Source organism: Corvus cornix, chromosome 13, assembly GCF_000738735.6.
Source record: "Corvus cornix cornix isolate S_Up_H32 chromosome 13, ASM73873v5, whole genome shotgun sequence".
NCBI lineage: Eukaryota > Metazoa > Chordata > Aves > Passeriformes > Corvidae > Corvus > Corvus cornix.
Window position 1 is genome coordinate 9,539,765 of NC_046343.1, and position 18,171 is coordinate 9,557,935.

The following is an 18,171-nucleotide window of genomic DNA, read 5'->3' on the forward strand; positions in this document are numbered from 1 at the left end:
TTGAGCTGCTCCCAAGGTGTTTCCCTGGCAGGTGAACTGGCTCCTGCTCCAAGAGGGGTTAATGCTACCTCCCTGCAGGCTGAGATCCCTTTCAAATACTGGGCTTCCAGGGCTGTCCATTAGCCAGCAGCCACAGCACCAATCCCTGAACCCCCTGTAAGCCTCGGGCTGGGGGCTGTAAGGTGACTCCAGCCGGGTGGAGGGTGAAGGGTCCCAGGGGCACAGCCCTGTATTTCCACCCCTACCCTTGCAGCCCTCACAGCACATCTGTCCCCGGACCAGGCTGGACAGAAGCCACTGTGCTCTGCACCATGCCCAGACAAGCACAAGGAGACAAGCTGCCCCACTGAACCATCTCCTGGTTTCTACCTGATTTTAAAATTCCTGCTGCATCCACCCAGGCATCTGCAGGGGTGAGGGAGCAAGATCCTTCCTTTACTCCTGCAAGGCACTGGGTCTAGCTTTCTGCTCTGGGTGATGGCTTTGCCATCAGCCATGTCACCTCTCCGAATTTAGTTCAAGCATTCTCCACAGGCAGCTCTGCCTTCTCTTTCTGGCCATGCTTTCAAACAATGAGAGAGCAAAAAAGCAGTATTCTCCTGGTTGATTTGTTATTTTGACACTCATCCCAAGAACTCATCATTAGTTCAAGCCCTCTTGTAATAATGTAGCAAAAGACAGTTTGCTGAGTTACTGTAATGACATATCATCTTAAGACCTGAAAAAAATTGTTACCTCCGACTTCTCCGAAGCACTCCAACTGTAGGAGCAGTTTTACTGTGAACTGCTCATTTCCATGCTTGAAGAGTGATGCTAACACTGCTCTAATGATCATAATTCTGGTTGGGTTTGAAATGTGAGGTCGATTTCTGACATGGAGTTTTATTTACCTTTTTAAGGTACAACAAATACTTACCAGAGAATGGCATCTTCTAATTGACTGGCTTTTTCCTTGGAGGAAACAGTGCATCCAGAGAGCTGCAGGGAGCCTTGTGGCACATTTTCTCCAAAAACCCTTCCTCCACCTTTATTCATCAATTCCTACTTTTTCTGGAGTCCAGCCATGAGTGAGACCCCACGCAGGATGTCTCAACATGAGGGCAGAGGAATGAGCTTCGTGCTTGAGGCCTTACAAGTGATAAATGTGCTGCATGGAAATGCACCCACAACAATGCAGATTTTGGGTGAGCAGTTTGCCATCACTTGTAAGGAAGGATGGGCCAATCCAGCTGTGCTTTCTCATAGTAAAAAATGCCACTTGAATCTTTTTCCCTTTCACTATTTTTAAGTGCTGTCTCTCAAAGCAAATTATGAAGTATTCCTGAAAGCTCCCTTAGAGTTCAAAATATTAAATTAATAGTATCCATGAGTCCAGCTGAGCCCAGCTGCACTTACATTAAGGTGGAAAAATTAGAATCAAAGGCTAAAACTCAGGATAAGGCCATCAGTGAGATGCTAGCAACATGCTGCGTGTTTCTTGAAATCAATGGCCCTCTTTCCTTTTGGAATTTTTTTTTCCAATCCCAGAAAACTTCACAAAACTTCAGCAGCCGACTTCCATAGGAGCAGGCCCATAAGGTGTAAGAGCTATTATCTGTGTTGGCTGAATAATTTATCTGCAAAATTAGTAGACTGCCTGTGATAGAACTGGTTGAATTATTCATCGGGAATAAATTATCCAAGATATTTAGCACTTCTTTCTGTTTGCGAAGGCTTCCTGAAACAATTCTGGTTCTGTGAATGCATTCGTTATTCATAAGTACACAGTGAATAGATTATGCAAACAAATTTCAGCCTATGGGTTGTTTGTGAAACATTCACTTCAGCCCTGGCTATTCATGGCTGTGACTGATCACAGAGACACATGGTGCTCTCTCCCCTCCTTGATTGGAGCACAAACTCTTAAAACAAGAGAATAACAAATGACAAACTGCAAATGATGGATAAGGACTAATGAATAATGCGCTTTCACTGCAAACTTTCAGACAAGTGATCGGTTGTGCCAAAGTCTGTGAAACTCTAGGGAATCATAAACATTTTAATGAATAAACTATTGACTGCCCAAAGACACCTAAACAAAAGACAATAAAAGTGTTGCAGACAACACTAGAGTTTATATCACTATATATAAAATGCACAGTAACAAAAGTTGAACACTTTTTGCCATATGCTTCCATAACCTTTAAATTTTGGTCCCTTCTGGCTTTCTGGTTAGTGCTAGCAACTCCACTGTCGGTCTCTGCCTGCTGACAGAGGCCTCTAATTGTGCCGTCACTTAAGGACATGAGTAACTCAGTGAAGTGGAACTGCTTAGTGCAGAAAGTCACTTATGTATGCAGAAGCCCTAAAAACATCAGCGTGATTGCAGGTCGGTGATTGAGAGAGCCCAGTCCCTCCCGGGAACAGCCAGGCCCCCGTCGCCTGCCGACCGTGGGTATATTGCACACCCCTGGTCTGCAAGCGTATAAAGATGTAAAAAAGCAGAAAGAGAGCTGATCCTGCAAGCTCGGCCGCTGCCAAACTACTTCTAGTTTGAGACTCGTTAATATTCATCACCCAGGGCTTTTTGGATTGCTCACTTCTGTGCGTGATCTTCTTGGCACAAAGAAGGTTGTTTGTGGCAGTTTGCTGGTGTAGTGGGTCATCGCAAAGCGAGGAGGGTGCAAAGCAGAAATAACTGATAGCAAACTCCTCGCTCAGGTTCAAGTAAAGAATGGTTGCTGTGAATTTAAAACGCAGAGATAGACAATAATTTAGCCTGTCAATATTCCCTGTTTACCGAAGATCAAAGGCATAGGAGAAAATCAAAGGAGGGGGAATCAATCTACATTTTGCATAAGGGGAAAACAGGTAAATACATGTGAGTTCAGGCATAGGCACCTGAAAATGGCTATTGATGGGCCGTGAAACTGAAAACCTTCCAGGGACACAAGTACCTGAGTGCTGACAATGGGGCTTCTTCGAAGCAGGGAGAGCAGGATGCAAAGAGCCAGATGTTAGAATGAGGAACTTTTTAGCCAGTTACAAAACTGCGGCTTCCCAAAATGTTAGATAGTGATACCCTGGCACTGAATGGGGATTAGCAGAGGCAGCAAAAACTTTACGATCAAAAGAGCACAATTCTTTGTTTTTATCCAGACAGAGAAGAATTGTACCTGTACATTGTATATGCAGTGTGTGTATATCTATATACAGTGTATATATATTGTGATTACAACCACCGAAGTTTATAAAATAAATGTCCTTTGGAACTTTTAACTTTCTGAACACCTGCAAAACCCTTTTCAAAGCGAAGCACGTGAAAGCCGAAGTGCATGTTGATATTCACCTCAGAAACGCAGGAGGGAAATACCTGCTTTGAGTTTTACCATTCTAGAGTATTTTCACTTTGACGGGTGGATGTAGAAAAACCGCAAGGTGCAACGAAAACCTGACGAAATCTTCCATCCGCATCTGGCTGGGGAATAACCCACGGCTCATCCCCTGGAAGTCCAGATTAACCTTTTTCTTTCCCCAAACCCCCTGCTCGCAGCGGTTTAAACTCACACTGGAGCCCCTCCGGCCGGAGCGGGACGGTGACCCCTCCACCCCCGCGCTGAGCCGCGACCCCCCTGCCCCGCTTTGTCCTGCCACCTCCCTCCCCGCACACAGGGGGGACAAAGCGGGGGGACCCCCCCTCTCTCCCCCGTCCCCCGGGGGCGCGGCAGATGCGCGGCCGCCCGCGGTAATTGCGGGCACGCTCCGGAGGGCGCGGCGCACGGGGCCGACCTGCCGCCTCGGCGCGGCCCCGCGGGGCGGCCACGGGGCCATTGTCCGCCCGCCGCTATAAGAACGGGCGGCCGCGCCGTCGTGTGCCAAAGCCGCCGCTCACACGAGCGGATCGCAGCCCGCAGCACTTCAAAGCCACGCGCGGTCGCGTGTCCCCCCGCCCCGCCTTTCCCCGGGCTTTGGCTTTTTTTTTCGCTTTTTTTTTTTTTTTTTCGGCGCTGAGTCCCCTGCCTTCCCCTATAGCGGCCGGCTCGGCTTTTTCCTCTCTGTATTTTCATACCGTTATTGCTTAACCGCATCCCCGGGAGTGCCTTTCCATGTGAGTACGGGAGCGCCGGCACCTGCCAAGCACCCGCACCGCCACCCCCTTCGTTATATTTTTTTTTTTCCTTCCCCCCCCACCCCCCCTCACCCCTTCCCCGGCCGCTTCGCACCTTCCCCTTCGCTCCCCCCTCCATCCTCCCCTGCCCCGCGTGGCAGTGACGGGGTCCGGCTTCTCTCCCGCAGGATGCCCGCCGAGGCGCCCAGCAGTGGCGACGGCGCGGAGCCCGGCGCTCCGCGGGAGCGGCGGAGACGGCGCGGCCGTGCGCGGGCGCGGACCGAGGCGCTGCTGCACACGCTGAAGCGCAGCCGGCGGGTCAAGGCCAACGACCGGGAGCGGAACCGCATGCACCACCTCAACGCCGCCCTGGACGAGCTCCGCAGCGTCCTGCCCACCTTCCCCGACGACACCAAGCTCACCAAGATCGAGACCCTGCGCTTCGCCTACAACTATATCTGGGCCCTCTCCGAGACCCTCCGCCTGGCCGAGCAGTGCCTCCCGCCGCCCCCCGCCTTCCGCGGGGTCGCCGCGCCCCCCAGTCCCGGCAGCGACGCGGGGTCCTGGTTGTCCAGCGCCTCCCCGTCCGCCCCTTCGCTCTGCGCCTCCGCCTCCGGCCCCAGCAGCCCCGCCACCTCCGAGGACTGCGCTTACGCGCCTGCCGACAGCCTAAGGGGCTTCCGCGGGCTGCCCGCCGGCCCGGGCGCGCCCCTCCGCTAGCGCGCACCGCCCCGCGCCCCCGCGCACCGCCCGGCGCTCCCAGCCCAGGGCTGGCGGCGGAGGTGGGGGGGGAAGAGGTTGGGGCCTTGTCCCGTTGCACTTTTCATCACTCTCCTTCCCCCCGGCCCCTTCCCCCGACCCCCGCCTCGCCTCCCGCGCCACTCCGAAAAACTGGGAAGAAGAAAAGCGACAGATTTGCTGCCGCAGACGAGGTGAAAAGTCAATTTTACAATTTGTAGCTCTCCAGCGAAGAAAAACGAGCATGAAAATTTGGTTTGAACGCCCTGACAATACCATGAAAAGGCTTAAGGGGCCGATGCGGCCCGGGGCGCAGCGCGGGGCTCAGCGCGTCTCCCCGGCCCTGCCCCGGGGCGGCTCAGCCCCTCCCGGGGGTCCCAGCACCAGCCCCGATGGGACCCCGCACCCGGCGGACAGCGGAGAGTCTCATGCATTATAGATGCTGACCCCCAGCGCGGCCGGCCTGCTTTTGAGTGGGAGCAGACACGGGGTATTCAGCGGCTGGACCAGAAAGCGGTTTAATTTATTCAAGATGTTCATTCATATGAAAATTGTATTTTTGTACATAAAGAGCTTTATTCTATTATTATACCTCTTATCAAAGTGGGGGTTTTGTTTTGGTTTGGGTTTTTTTAAGAAATCGTACTTTACCCTGTAAATAAAATTTTTAACGTTTGTACTGAATTTCAGCAGCGCTTCTGGAGTTTTGTTTCTTGAACTCGAGGGGTTCACTCCTCAGAAGGAGGCTGGGGTGGAAGGGAAGGGATCACCCCAAGGCAACAGCCAGCACTTCCAACACCACACTGGCCACGGACACATGTGGCTACCTGGCCCCCAAGTCTCCTAGAGAAGGGATTAGAGCCCTGCTCAGGAGATGCAAGCAGGGAACAGGAGCAGTGCTGGTGTTTCAGGCTCTCCTTGCCGTGGTTCACAGCAGGAGCTGGAAAGTGTCAGGTGCTTTGGGGCAAGGAGAAGGTGCTGCACCCCTGAACAGGGTACAGCACTTGTAACTTTCCCTGAACCTGCAACACTGGCAGAGCTTGACTGGCATGAGCTGGAAAGTGTCAGGTGCTTTGGGGCAAGGAGAAGGTGCTGCACCCCTGAACAGGGTACAGCACTTGTAACTTTCCCTGAACCTGCAACACTGGCAGAGCTTGACTGGCATGAGCTGCCTCTTTTCCTCAAGTCACAAGGTGGGATGGAGGCTCCCCCAGTTCACTCACGGGCAGGGAGAGGAAAAAGGGTGGCCAAATGTGCCATCTCATGGCCTCGGCACCAGCTCTGGCACAGCTCTGGCTCTCACCTAGAGACTGAGGGTGTCAAGAGTACCCTCGTCTCCAGGAAATCTGCTCCACTGTTGCAAAATCCCAAACTTTCCTTTCTCCTGCAATGGGGTGTAACAGGAGCCCTCTGACCCCCAAAATCCTACCTTGCTGAAGGGCTTCTACTCTTCCTGACTTCATCCTCCCTTCTCTTTAGCATTGCTCAATGCTCCCATATTGCACTGGGCACACAGACCCTTTAAAACAAGTTTTATCCTCTTTGTTTTGTTTTATGGGGGAAATGAGGCAGCGCAGACATGCCTCTACAGCCATCTCCAAAACATGGGTGAATTGGAGCTGTGTGTGCAGTTAGCAGGGAGTTTGTGAGGAAAGATGGATAGAGGGTATTGTACAAGCCCAAATAAACCAGTTCCTACAGATCTCTGATGGAACAGCCAAGGATTATGGAATGAATTGACTTTCATTTTTCTGTGCCTCAGTTTTTCATCTGTAAAATTGAGGTACCACCATCTCACATCATCAGTGAATTTAAGGATTTAATTGCGCAGAGCTTTCAGTGTACTCAGATGCTCAGGCCTGCAGTAAAAGCCCAGGAAGGAATGCTTTAGGACAAGATCATACACTGTGTGGGGTAAAAGGCATAGGGCAAACACTGGAAGCATCAGAGAGAACACTGAGAAGCTGTTCATCACACAGGCAAAAGCTCTGCCTGAAAGTTAACCCTCCTGTGGGAAGATATTATCAAAAACATAATTTGGGATCATATAATTGTCACAAAAATTAGAAGGAGAAGAGCTGAATTGTTTGCACAGACACTTCAGTGTCAGCATTTCCTCCTGAGTGCCTGAGCCTGCAATATAGACAAATATTTCTTCAACACAATTTTCATATGCATGTCTATACAGACGCACACCCACCTCTGCTTCTCAGTAACTAAAAATGCTGAAAAGTGTTATTTTTTGGAAATCCTAATAGCAGCATAATACTTATATTAATTAAAGACACCATCAACTAGCATAGGGCAGTTCCTTAATGATGTCCTGTTAAATAAAAGAGATTTGTGAAATCTAATTCTGGCAGTAACAGGTCTTGATCTGTGACGCAGTGAAGCTTTGCTTGCACCTGCCCTTGAAAGCCAGGAGGTTTTGTATGCAGGAGCCTCCAGGGGCTGAAATTTAGTACAGTCCATGGAGGCGGAAGGTCATCTAAAGTCACTGGGTCCCAAGACACTGGACTTCAATCTCAAAGAAGAAAAAAACTCCACCAAACTTCAAAATATCCTCTATTCTTTTGTGTTTTCTTAGCTGCCAGCAGAGATCTGTGGACATTATGCAGTATATAAAGACCATACATCTACCAGGACTCAGTGTATGATGTTAATGTTCCTAATGGGCAATGAAAGCTGCAAAGTGCGTGAGGACACAATTAGATTCATACATTAACATGAGTCAGAGAACAGTTTTTCCCTGGAGCGGTGATAGGTTCAGACATAGTTGAACAAATCTGCCGCCGGGACAGATGGAATGCCCATATTCAGAGGCTGCAGCAACAACCTGCACCCCCATTTACAACAAGGGGGTTTGTATTTACTTTTATCAAAAGAATAGTTTGGTGAATTGGAACAGGCTTCCCCAGCTGGAAGCAGGCGGCTATTCTTAATTGCGCTAAAATCATCTCCTTGCATTACTGCAGGGGGAAAACTGTGTGAATTAAATACTAGGGCTGATGAAAGCATTAGCAAATTTTTTGGAAATACCAGATAGTTCTGTGTTAAAAAATATCCATAAACAGGCAACAATCTCAGTCCCACTGAAACCAGTGGCAAGATCCTTATGGACTTCAGAAATAACTGAAACAGCATCTCGATTTTTAATCTTGGCACCACATTGCATGTAGGTGTATGCATTTTTTCATATGTCTGCTGACAGGTGTTGGTAACACTTTACCCCTGTTGGAGCCATTCAACCACCTCCAGGGCATGCAAGCATTAGGGACCCTCTGCCAGGAGGTTCTGCAAGTCCTTATGTAGCTCTTAATTCCCCTTCAGTTAGGAGAGAAAGTCTGAGATGGCTCCATTGATAGGGAATCCCTGCTGGCTGGGAGACATCCAGCACAGACTTTCTCGGAACACAGCTGGGATTATCCCACTTTCTCTCTGCTGGGATTTACTGTGAGGAAACAGTCCCCTACCAACTTGCTTGTGTGCTCTGATGAGAAGGGCCCATAGCAGCTGGAACTACTCTGTTTCAGCCTTTTCCAACTGTTTTGAAGCTCTGGAGATTCTCTGTGAATTACCTGTGCTCAACAAGTGAGCAAATAACTGCAAATCCAAAATTCTGTACAGGTTTTAGATAACAAGTATTTTCTGTAGTTTCAATGCCATGTGGTGCCCTATTTAGTGTCATCCCTGCTGTGGTGAGGCTCAAATGATGCTAAGGGTTTAGTTATGAACAAGAGCATCCTCAAAAAGATTTTCATTATTGGGCCTCAATCTGTCATAGATTTTGATTTTACTCTCTACATGGTCTGTGAAAGACAGTCTGCACTACCACCTCTGACCACATGAAACTTAATATTATAATTACAGATCTCTGGGGCTCAAATGCTCCATTAAGACTGATTTGTATAGTAAGTAGAGATTATCAGAGCAGAAGCAGGTGAGAACTAATTTTCAGGAGCTTTTTTTGTTGGTGGCATATGCAACTAAAAGAAATCATCTGGAGGAGCAGAGCTGCTAAGGACCAAGCAGATTTACTGTCTGCACTGTATGTGAGCAGAAGAGAGATGCAAAAATGCTGCATAAATACTTCAAGCTGATAATTTGCCTCTTATTTATATAGTCTTCAGATAACACCGCTAGAAGCTTTTTAAGTCTAGATTAACAAATAAAATACCTTGTTAAAACCGGGTTTATGCCCACTAGCACGGTAGCAGTGCCTATGAACAACTAATGCCTGTTCTCTCTTCCTCCTCAACCAAGAGGCCTAATGGTCAGTGTGAAAAACTACTGAAGATCCCACAGGTGTCACAGAGCCATGGTGAAGCAACAGATCCCTTTAAAAGTCCTGTGGGACCCAGCCCTGTTATTAATCCCCAGGGCAATCAGGAGTGTAAGGCTGAGCTGAAGGGGTGAAATAGCCATGGCCCTGGAAACAGAGGTTTCCCCCATGCTGAGGTTACTGTTCTCTCAGGAGAGATGGGAAAGGGTTCACGTGAGGCACTGCTGGTGCAGACCAAGGCTCCACATGCCGAGCAATGCTCCTCCGTTATCATCACTGTTATTTTTCAGTTGTCAGTCTTCCAGTTTAAGATCCACTAGACAAGAGTGAAAAGACTCTTCCCAATGGATAATGCCCTTCTCTGCCAGCGTGGAAATGCTGATGGCACAGCACTTGTTGTTATTCAGGTCTCCCACTTTTGCCTCTATTTGGCTGTGCAAAGCATCTTACTGCTTATGAAAGAAAATCTTAGGAAACTCTGATCGTTTGAAAAGGACAATGAAATATCACATTAGAGAGGCTGGGACAGAGATGCCACCCTTCTCCATGCCATGCATACAATTTCACAAGTACAAGAAACTCTTCTCACTCAGCTCCTACCCATTTGTTTTACTCACTGACTGCCAGTAGGACTTTGGCAAAGGTCGGTGGGACTTTGACACAAGTCAGTAGGACAGAACACACAGCACAGCTCTGCAGAGTGAAAACTTGTGGAAGCAAGACTTTTAGAGAAGAGATTAACTTTATTCTTTGCATAATCATGAATAAGGGTCCACAGGCACAGTCTTGTATGCACTCTGCCAAATGGAAGTGTTGGAATCAAGTCCAGAAATTTGGTGTCCTAAAACAATCGGAAAAAAAATGCTTCAGGTGTCTCACTAACATCCCTGCTCTGTTTTCATTCATTTTGTTGCACTATTCAGCCCCCTGATCCCTTGCTTTCAATCCAAGAGATTCATTGTGCTTCAGGGAAGGACCAGCCTGTGTCAGTGCATGGTCTCCCTTCCACTCTTCCTTCATGCTTGTGAGATGTACTTAGTTACAAATTGAAGGATGCAGGGGGACTGATGCCTCTATTTCCCAAACAGGGATTTGGCAGAGTCCTCAGGACTTCACTGTCTCTTTCTTGGATTATTACATTCTGCACATTCCAGGATAATCTTTTTCTTTAACCTGAAGATTTCACAAAATTGCCTTCTAGGAAAGCATTTAAAGCTGTCTAATGTCAGTCCAAGGTGATTACGGACCTTAATGGTTTGTTGCACAAATAATGGATTAAGTTCCATCTGTAGGAGTTAATTTGACTTATTTTTACAAACAAACCAATTGTTCTGGTCCTCTCTGTATGGCAGGTGTCAGCAATCTTTATAAAATCATACCCAGGAGCACCTCCAGCAGGACTGTCTAGGGCAGCACCTGGCATCTATAGCCCAGCACAAACCTGGCAGAACATCGTGTTTTTCCAGCTTGCAGTTTCCATTGAGATGACAAGCTTGAAAAAAGACAACATTTGCAAACATGAAAATACAAAATCCCAAAACTAAGATGGTGTTAGTCCACTTATTGGAGGTGGCAGGAGAAGAGACACATAGCCAGGGACATCATGGCCTTAGAAGTCTGTCCCTGACTCTGTTGTAGGGACCAAGAGATCTGGGGGCCCTGGATGAACACTTCAGTTTAGATAAATGAGGCCAAACAGAGAAGGCGCATGTTCAAATGGGGGAAGACAAAGTTCCCAGCATGATCACTTTCATGTTGGATTCCCCGTGTTGACCTTCAGGATAATGTACAGAAAAGAGAGTCTCAAAGGCAGGGTCAGAAATAATGAAAATCACTAGATTCAGGTAAAAGTTGATCAAACTACCCTAAACACCTTTCCCACCTGGATATCTCCTTGAAAATACTCACTTTTGAGGAAGCAATGTCATTCTAGGAAAGGCTGCTATCTGTGTGGAAGAATGGGACATAGCCTTCAGACGTAAATCTAACATGGACCAGAAAAAGCATTTCTTCCCCTGTAGATTTCCAGTTTGGTCTCTGGAACTCACAGAAAATAGGCAATATTTATCTATACATTACTGTGCTCAGACCCTAGAAAAGCCAGACCTTGCCAGTAAAGACCAGCAACTACAAGCAGCTGAGTCAATCCCTCCCTTCAAAGCCTAAGACCTTGATTTGCCTTTTTTACTTTTTCACTTGACAATCCCTAGATATAAATGCAGAAGTTTCTCTGCTTCACTGGTAGTAGTATTCAAACCGAAGGGATTTAACTCCTGATGAATATGGCATTTTTGTTCCTTCCTATTTGAGTACCATCTCTCCTGCAACAAGTCTTTTGTAATCTGAAAGGAAAACCCTTCCTGTCACAACACCAGTAATGGATATTGCTCTCTCAATTACCCCTTGCTTCGCCAGGAGAGCAACTGATGCGCATCATGTTTATCCAGCTCACTGAAGTGCTTTCATTATCTAAGAAAAGAGGTTAATTAGTATTTAATCAATCTTTTCACAGGGTACAGTTTCCTCCTCTCCTATTTGCAATCCAAAAAGATGCCAGCTTCCAAAGCCATAATGCCCTCTTGATAAATCAAGTGGCAGCTAATGAGGTCTGTGGTCCCAGGGAAGGAAGGTCTGGGCTACCTGTCACCAGCAAGGCTGTCACCTGCTCTGCTCTCCCGGGAAGCACTTGTTGGGATGCTGGGAGATGCAGGGAGCCATATGGGATGCAGGGAAGGGAATTGTCAGCTGAGGGAAGGTGGTGGTGGCTGTGTACACCCCGGACTGGAGCGTGAGTGTGTATGTCCAGTGAATGCCTCACTCTAATCAAGCTTGGAGGACTCACAAGATAAATCTCACAGAAACTCTACCCTCAAGAAGGAAACAGATGGCAGTTCTTTTCTTTCTTTCTTTCTTTCTTTCTCTTTTTCTTTCTTTCTTTTTCTTTCTCTTTTTCTTTCTTTCTTTTTCTTTTTCTTTTTCTTTCTTTCTTTCTTTCTTTCTTTCTTTCTTTCTTTTTCTTTCTTTCTTTTTCTTTTTCTTTTTCTTTCTTTCTTTCTTTTTCTTTTTCTTTCTTTCTTTCTTTCTCTTTTTCTTTCTTTCTTTTTCCTTTTCTTTTTCTTTCTTTCTTTCTTTCTTTCTTTCTTCCTTTTTCTTTTTCTTTTTCTTTCTTTCTTTCTTTTTCTTTCTTTCTTTCTTTCTCTCTTTCTTTCTTTCTTTTCCTTCCTTCCTTCCTCTCTTTCTTTCTTTCTTTTCCTTCCTTCCTTCCTTCCTTCCTTCCTTCCTTCCTTCCTTCCTTCCTTCCTTCCTTCCTTCCTTCCTTCCTTCCTCTCTCCCTCTCTCGCTCCTCTTCCTTCCTTCTTTCTTAGAGATAGCCTGGGAGCCATCCCCGCACCTGTATGGGGTTGAACTTCAGAGGAAAGAGCCACTAATGATGCTTGCTGCCAAAAAGTTATGGATAATAAAAGCATTATCCCATTTCAAAGAAACATATGTAGAATGATGGAGTTTCCTTCATTAGGCAGTAAGTAAGTGTTTGCTCTTCCCTGAAAAATGCCGGGAGCAAAACCAAACCTCTCTCTCTTACCATTTCCACTGTGTTAGTCCTGTGGCTGTGTCAAACACCTGTAAAAGCAAAAAAACTTAATTTTGGCCAGTCTTAGACAGGATCTTGAGTAATCTGGTCCAAAAGAGCTGTTCCAACTGTCCAACCTTCGTGTGTTTAAAAAGATCCAGCAGAACGTGCAGAGATATTTTTTCTGAGATATTGAAGCAGAGAAAGTGGCCCATGCATCCATATGCTCAAGCCCCTTTGGCTACTGGGCTATTCTCCCCATAGCCACTGCTGCTGACAATGAGGGACTGAGCCACATGCCCTGTAGTAGCCATGCTCTGGATTTCTTTCCCTGACTTTGGGAAATTCATTGTCTTTAGCATCGTCTGTAGGTTCAAAGTCCGCTTTCACTCCACGGGGCGCCCTTTCTGGGTTCATAAAGCTACGTTCAGAAATCTTTGGGCAGACCCAAAGCTGACAAAAGTGTCATTAAATAATGCTGCCAATGAATGAAGCTACCAAAGAAGACATAGTCCAGTTTGCATCTCAGTTACAAGAAGAAAGTGCAATGACAGAGTGAGTAATTGGCTAATTGTCTATACGAGCTCTATTTTAACAGTGCAGTCGTGCGATCGCACCATCTGGGGGGAGCTTGGGGAGGGAGCCCCAGCGCACACAAAGCCAGCGCGGCTCCCGACACACAGGCCGGGCAACTGCCTCCTTCCCAGGCGAGAGGTGGGAGCTGCAGCCCCCCGAGTCCCCCCAAACACAGGCTGAGATGCCGAACCTCTGCTGATGGTGAAAGTTGGGGCGGGTTGCCAAGCAATATCTGCATTGTTTTGGAGTGCACGGTGAAGCCCACCTGAGTTGCACAGTGCAGTAACCGAGTGTTAGTGCACAGCGATATCTGCCTGATTGCAGGGCTGCTAAGGAGCACAATTAGACGGGTGGTTGGTGTCATGAGCCGGCATCCCTGGCCCAAGACGTGCGAGGGTGCTGCCGGCGGCGGCCAGGGAGCTCGGAGCACTGGTGTGATTTCTGGGACATTCAGAAATGATGGCATTTCCCTCTCCTTGTCTTGAAAAAGCTGAATTACTGCCTTTCAGATCCCAACTATTTTCCTCCAAAGTTACCATGAAAAAAAAAGTATAAATCACACTTCTAAGTGGGGCTGGCGCTCGGCTCACAAGAAGACGGGGAAAAAAAAAAAAAAAAAAAAAAAAAGAGGTAATGCCATAATGTAAAATAGTTAAAAGCTTATTAGAGCCGTTCAGGGCAGTATGATTTCCACTTTGTTTCAGAACACCCCAAGCCCATCCTTTCATGCTATTGTGAAGGCAGCAATTCAAATCTCCCTTTGTCAGTATGAATGGCCCCTCTTAAAGCTCTTTTATGCCAACATATTCCCTACAGGCATATGCCCTTTAGCTCTATTACTGATTTACCCAAGTATTCAGCCCATACCTTCTGCTTTTCTTTTTCACTTACTGAAGTTCCACATGACACGAGCTGCAGGCTCTGCTTTGGTGCCTGCCCCACACCCGGCCCCAGCCAGGATGCTGCGTGCTCTGCCACTATCTATCTCACCAGGAAAAGCCACCAAAAAAACTAACAGAGGAGACTTTTCAAATGATTTATTTTTCTCTCCCCCCCCCTTTCCTACCTCTCCCCCTTCTTTTCATATCTACATTTATTAGCGCAAACAAATGGGAGAGGGTATATACCACCACCACCCCCCAGCCACAGGGGAAAAAGAGCCTTGCAGGCTTTGAGGGAGGAAAAATTCGAGTGTAAAAAACGCAAGTGGGCCTATTACCTCTACTTACCCTAATTAGGCTTGCTTTGAAGGGCTATTCAGAGGTTTTGAAAGGCTGTCCTCTCCCTGCATCTCATTGTGCAATGTTTGCAGAGACATTTGCATCTGTTTGTGCTTCTGAAAATAGCAATGGATGCTTTCAAGAAAGCAAAGCCACCTCCGAGCCCCTCGCACCAAGCCAAGGGCCGCAGCAGTCGAGGTATGTGTGGCCGGCGCTGGGCGGGGGGACACCCCGGTTTCAAGGGTTTCAGGGTTCCTCACCGGTCCCCATTTAAACAATTCCCTTTAACAATGCAATTTTAGGCATAAAATCTGCTAACTAGATTAAACCCAGATGACACAGGACGTAGAAGTGGAATAAAAAAATCAACGCTAAAGTAAATGGTAGGCATCCTAACAGGATAGAAAGTGTGAAATCCATGCAGAGCTAGAGAGAATAGCTGGCAGCCCAGCCCGGGCTTTCATACGCATATGGCCTTGACCATTTGACTCTGGTCCCATTGAGGTGATCAGCTGGAGACGTGAAGGGGCATCTCTGGCAACACACACATCCCGCTCGCTCCTTGAAGAAAGCCCACGAAATAAAGCTGCATAAAGGTGATTGATAGTAAACATTTTGTAATTTGGAGGGATTAAACTTGCGGGATGATCTTGATCAGGTTCTCAAGGCATTGCCAGAATGCAATTACATTAGAATAGCCGCTGCTGGATCGCTGCTGGCAAAGCCACAATATCCGCCAAAGAAAGGGGGTGTGAATGGGACAAAAGGGTTAATTTGAATACGTGCTGAAAAGACTGGAGGTGGACAAGGAGCTCTGCAAGGACTTCATCAGGAGCCATGGGCAGAAGGAGACGGTTTTGCAAATACAGAGGGCGAGCGGAGAGGATGTTTGTAAAGCACACTTGGAAAGGGGGGAGAAAAGGAGAAGAAAAAAGCCCCACAAAGCTCAAACTGCTTCTTTCTTACACTGCCCTTGGCTACGCTCAGAGGAGCACTTTAGATGGATTAATCACAGGGAAAAACAATGGGATAAAAGTCTTCTTCTTCCCCGTCTGTGCCCAGCCGCGCTGATCTTTCCCCAGCGGCGCATGGTGAGCGCTGGCTTCTGGCCTGGGATGGACCCAGCCCGGTCACGGCAGGCGACCACATCTCCTGGTCTGCGCGTTTGGGAGCTAGAAGTCCCACTGCCTTTTTCTGAGGGACACCCAATTAAATTTATGCTATCAGCAGGTTGAAGATTTTTTTCAGATAACTCCTCCAAAAATGCTTAGTGGGAATTAAGCATGCAAATCCACTTGGCCGGCTCTGGGGACAATACACTCCCTCATGACGGTGAAATTCTCCTTCTAGCTCAGGCACCCATGACACGGGCTTTTCCGCTCATCTTTTTAAGCTTTAAACGCACACTGGCATCTGGAAAATGCTCTCATGCATGGCCCAGGCTCGGATGCGCTGGGTGGGCTGGGAGGGGGCATGTCCCACCTCTCTAAGGTGATGAAAAGGTGTCGCACTGTCATCTCCTCCCCATCCCTGTCCCCGTCGGTGCCACAGAGGCAGTGCATGGAGCACATCCTTCTTCCCTCAGAGATGCTGCGAAGTGCAGAATCTGAGCAGGGGCTGAAGCCAGTGGGGATGGAGGACACAGGTGGAGGAAGCCCAGATTTCAAGAGAGGAGATGGGAACACGATGCCATCACTGCTGGCTCCTGATTTATGGCAGATCTGACACTCTGTGCAGTAGTCAGAGGCTGTATGAGGATGTCGCTGTCTCGGTGAGGCAGAAAGCAGCAGCTGGGCATGGGTTTGGGGCCAGGCAGGGTGGTGACCCTCAACACCCCAAACAGGCACAAAGGTCCCGGAGGGATGTGGCTGTTTGCACAAGCATCTCTCCCTGCAGGGAGCCACTGCTTGGGGCTGGGTGGCTTCTCTTGGGCACTTAAGAAGTGAAGCATTGGCTGTGCATAACAGCTTACAACCCCCGAGCCATCCTACCTACCCCCACCGCCATCCCCTGCCCCTGGGACAGTGCCAGACCCAGTGACAGTGCCAGACCCAGTGACAGTGCCAGCCTGGCCGTCTGATCCACCTGTTGGTGATTGCACCCTCTAGGAGGTCAGGTCAGGGCTTGACATCCTCCACAGCATGGGGGCTTGGGCTGCTCCAACCCCTTTTTGACATTTGAAACTCCAAATGAAGTTTCAGCGTGTTCTGCAGAGACACAAGCAGGGCTGAGCTCTGCTCTTTTCCTTTGGGATATCTGGATACAGCACAGAATTTCCGCACTGAATCTCTGTCATGAAAGCACACCTCAAATGCAAACCCACAGGTTTTTTATATTTGGAAATGCAGAACCCACAGGGAAACCCATTTTCCATTACCCCACTTCAGCTTGCCCAGCCACTCCTAAATCCAGCAGAGACCCCATGACAGAAGGTCCCAGCTTAGCTGAAGAACCCCCCAGCAGTGAGTTTTCTGGGGTGGCTTTGCCCAGACCGCGTGTGCCTGCGCTTTCTCCCTGGCTGCCCCTCGCTGCCAGTTTGGGGAGGGATTTTTTCCACTGGGTTTTTGTTTCCTTTGAGAACACCCCGTGTTTGTGTTGCTCTTTCTCCGCGGCACAATGCACCTCTCCATTTCCTCGGCCGGGGGCTCACGCGAGCGTCAGATCTCGGCAGAGCGAAGTCGCAGGGGTCGCGGGTCACCCGAGGGCATCGGGGACAGACAAAGTCTCTTCAGCCACTAATGTAAGCCGGGGTAACGGCACACTGAAAGCGCATCCACTTGAGACTATCTACAAGGCACTCAGCCCTCTCTAAGGGCTTATAATGTTGACTCTCCTGTCATTGGATCCAACCTTACTATAAGCCCTGGAGGTATGAGGGGCTTAGAGACATTCATTCAGAAAAATAAATCCCCCTGCTACCATTCTCTTCATGAAGATAAATATACCACAAACAGAACAAGGAAAGAGGCTGAACTCCTGATCTCTGCTCCAGCCGCTTAAAAAATTGCCATTAAAAACCCAACACTTTTATTAGACTCCTTTATTATTTGCCATTAAAAAACACAACACAGTTTATGAGTCTCCAAAGCAGTTTATTAGTATATTTTACTAGCAAAACTTGCCTTCAGTTCAATGCCATTTCTAGTCCACTCAAAGAGAAAATTTTGTGAAGAAAATGCGGTTTGTTTGTATTTGAACTCACTGTTTCTTGAGGCGTTGCAACCTGAGCTGCTCCAGCATGGGGAGAGTTTGTATTCCCTGCTGGAGAGGTTATTGCTCAGCTCCAAATCATTGTGCTTTGCATTGGTATTAAACCTAGGAAGGCTCCTTGGCCATCAGGACTGCAGCTTGTCCAGGTCTCTACAGACACTGGGGAGCACAGAGCACCAGTTCCCAGCTCAGAAAAAATTTTTGGGCACCATGGCACATGATGTAAGACTGTCATCCCTTCTCATGGCCTGTTTAGCCTCCATATTTCTGTCTAAAGCTGTGTCAATCTGGAATGAGGGTCTAGTGTAAAAAGCATCTGGTGCAAAACCTGCATGGGAAGGATGTATTCAGATCATACTCAGTCACAAGGGAAAACAGCTGCCATGGGGATGTGCTTCCATATCCCAGCTGGAGGTCAGCCTCTGTCCCCACTCCTCCTCTTGCATCAAATCTTGCTGAAACGCCCCACAGCCCTGGTTGTACTGGT

At 48.0% G+C, this 18,171-nt stretch overlaps 1 protein-coding gene across 1 annotated transcript; it reads left to right on the top strand.

Annotated features, from left to right (window-relative positions):
* Positions 1-4,276: 4,276 nt before the first annotated feature.
* On the top strand, positions 4,277-4,807 carry NEUROG1 (neurogenin 1). The gene has a single exon (XM_039559947.1). It carries the CDS (start codon positions 4,277-4,279, stop codon positions 4,805-4,807), a length of 531 nt encoding a protein of 176 aa, XP_039415881.1.
* Positions 4,808-18,171: the final 13,364 nt, after the last annotated feature.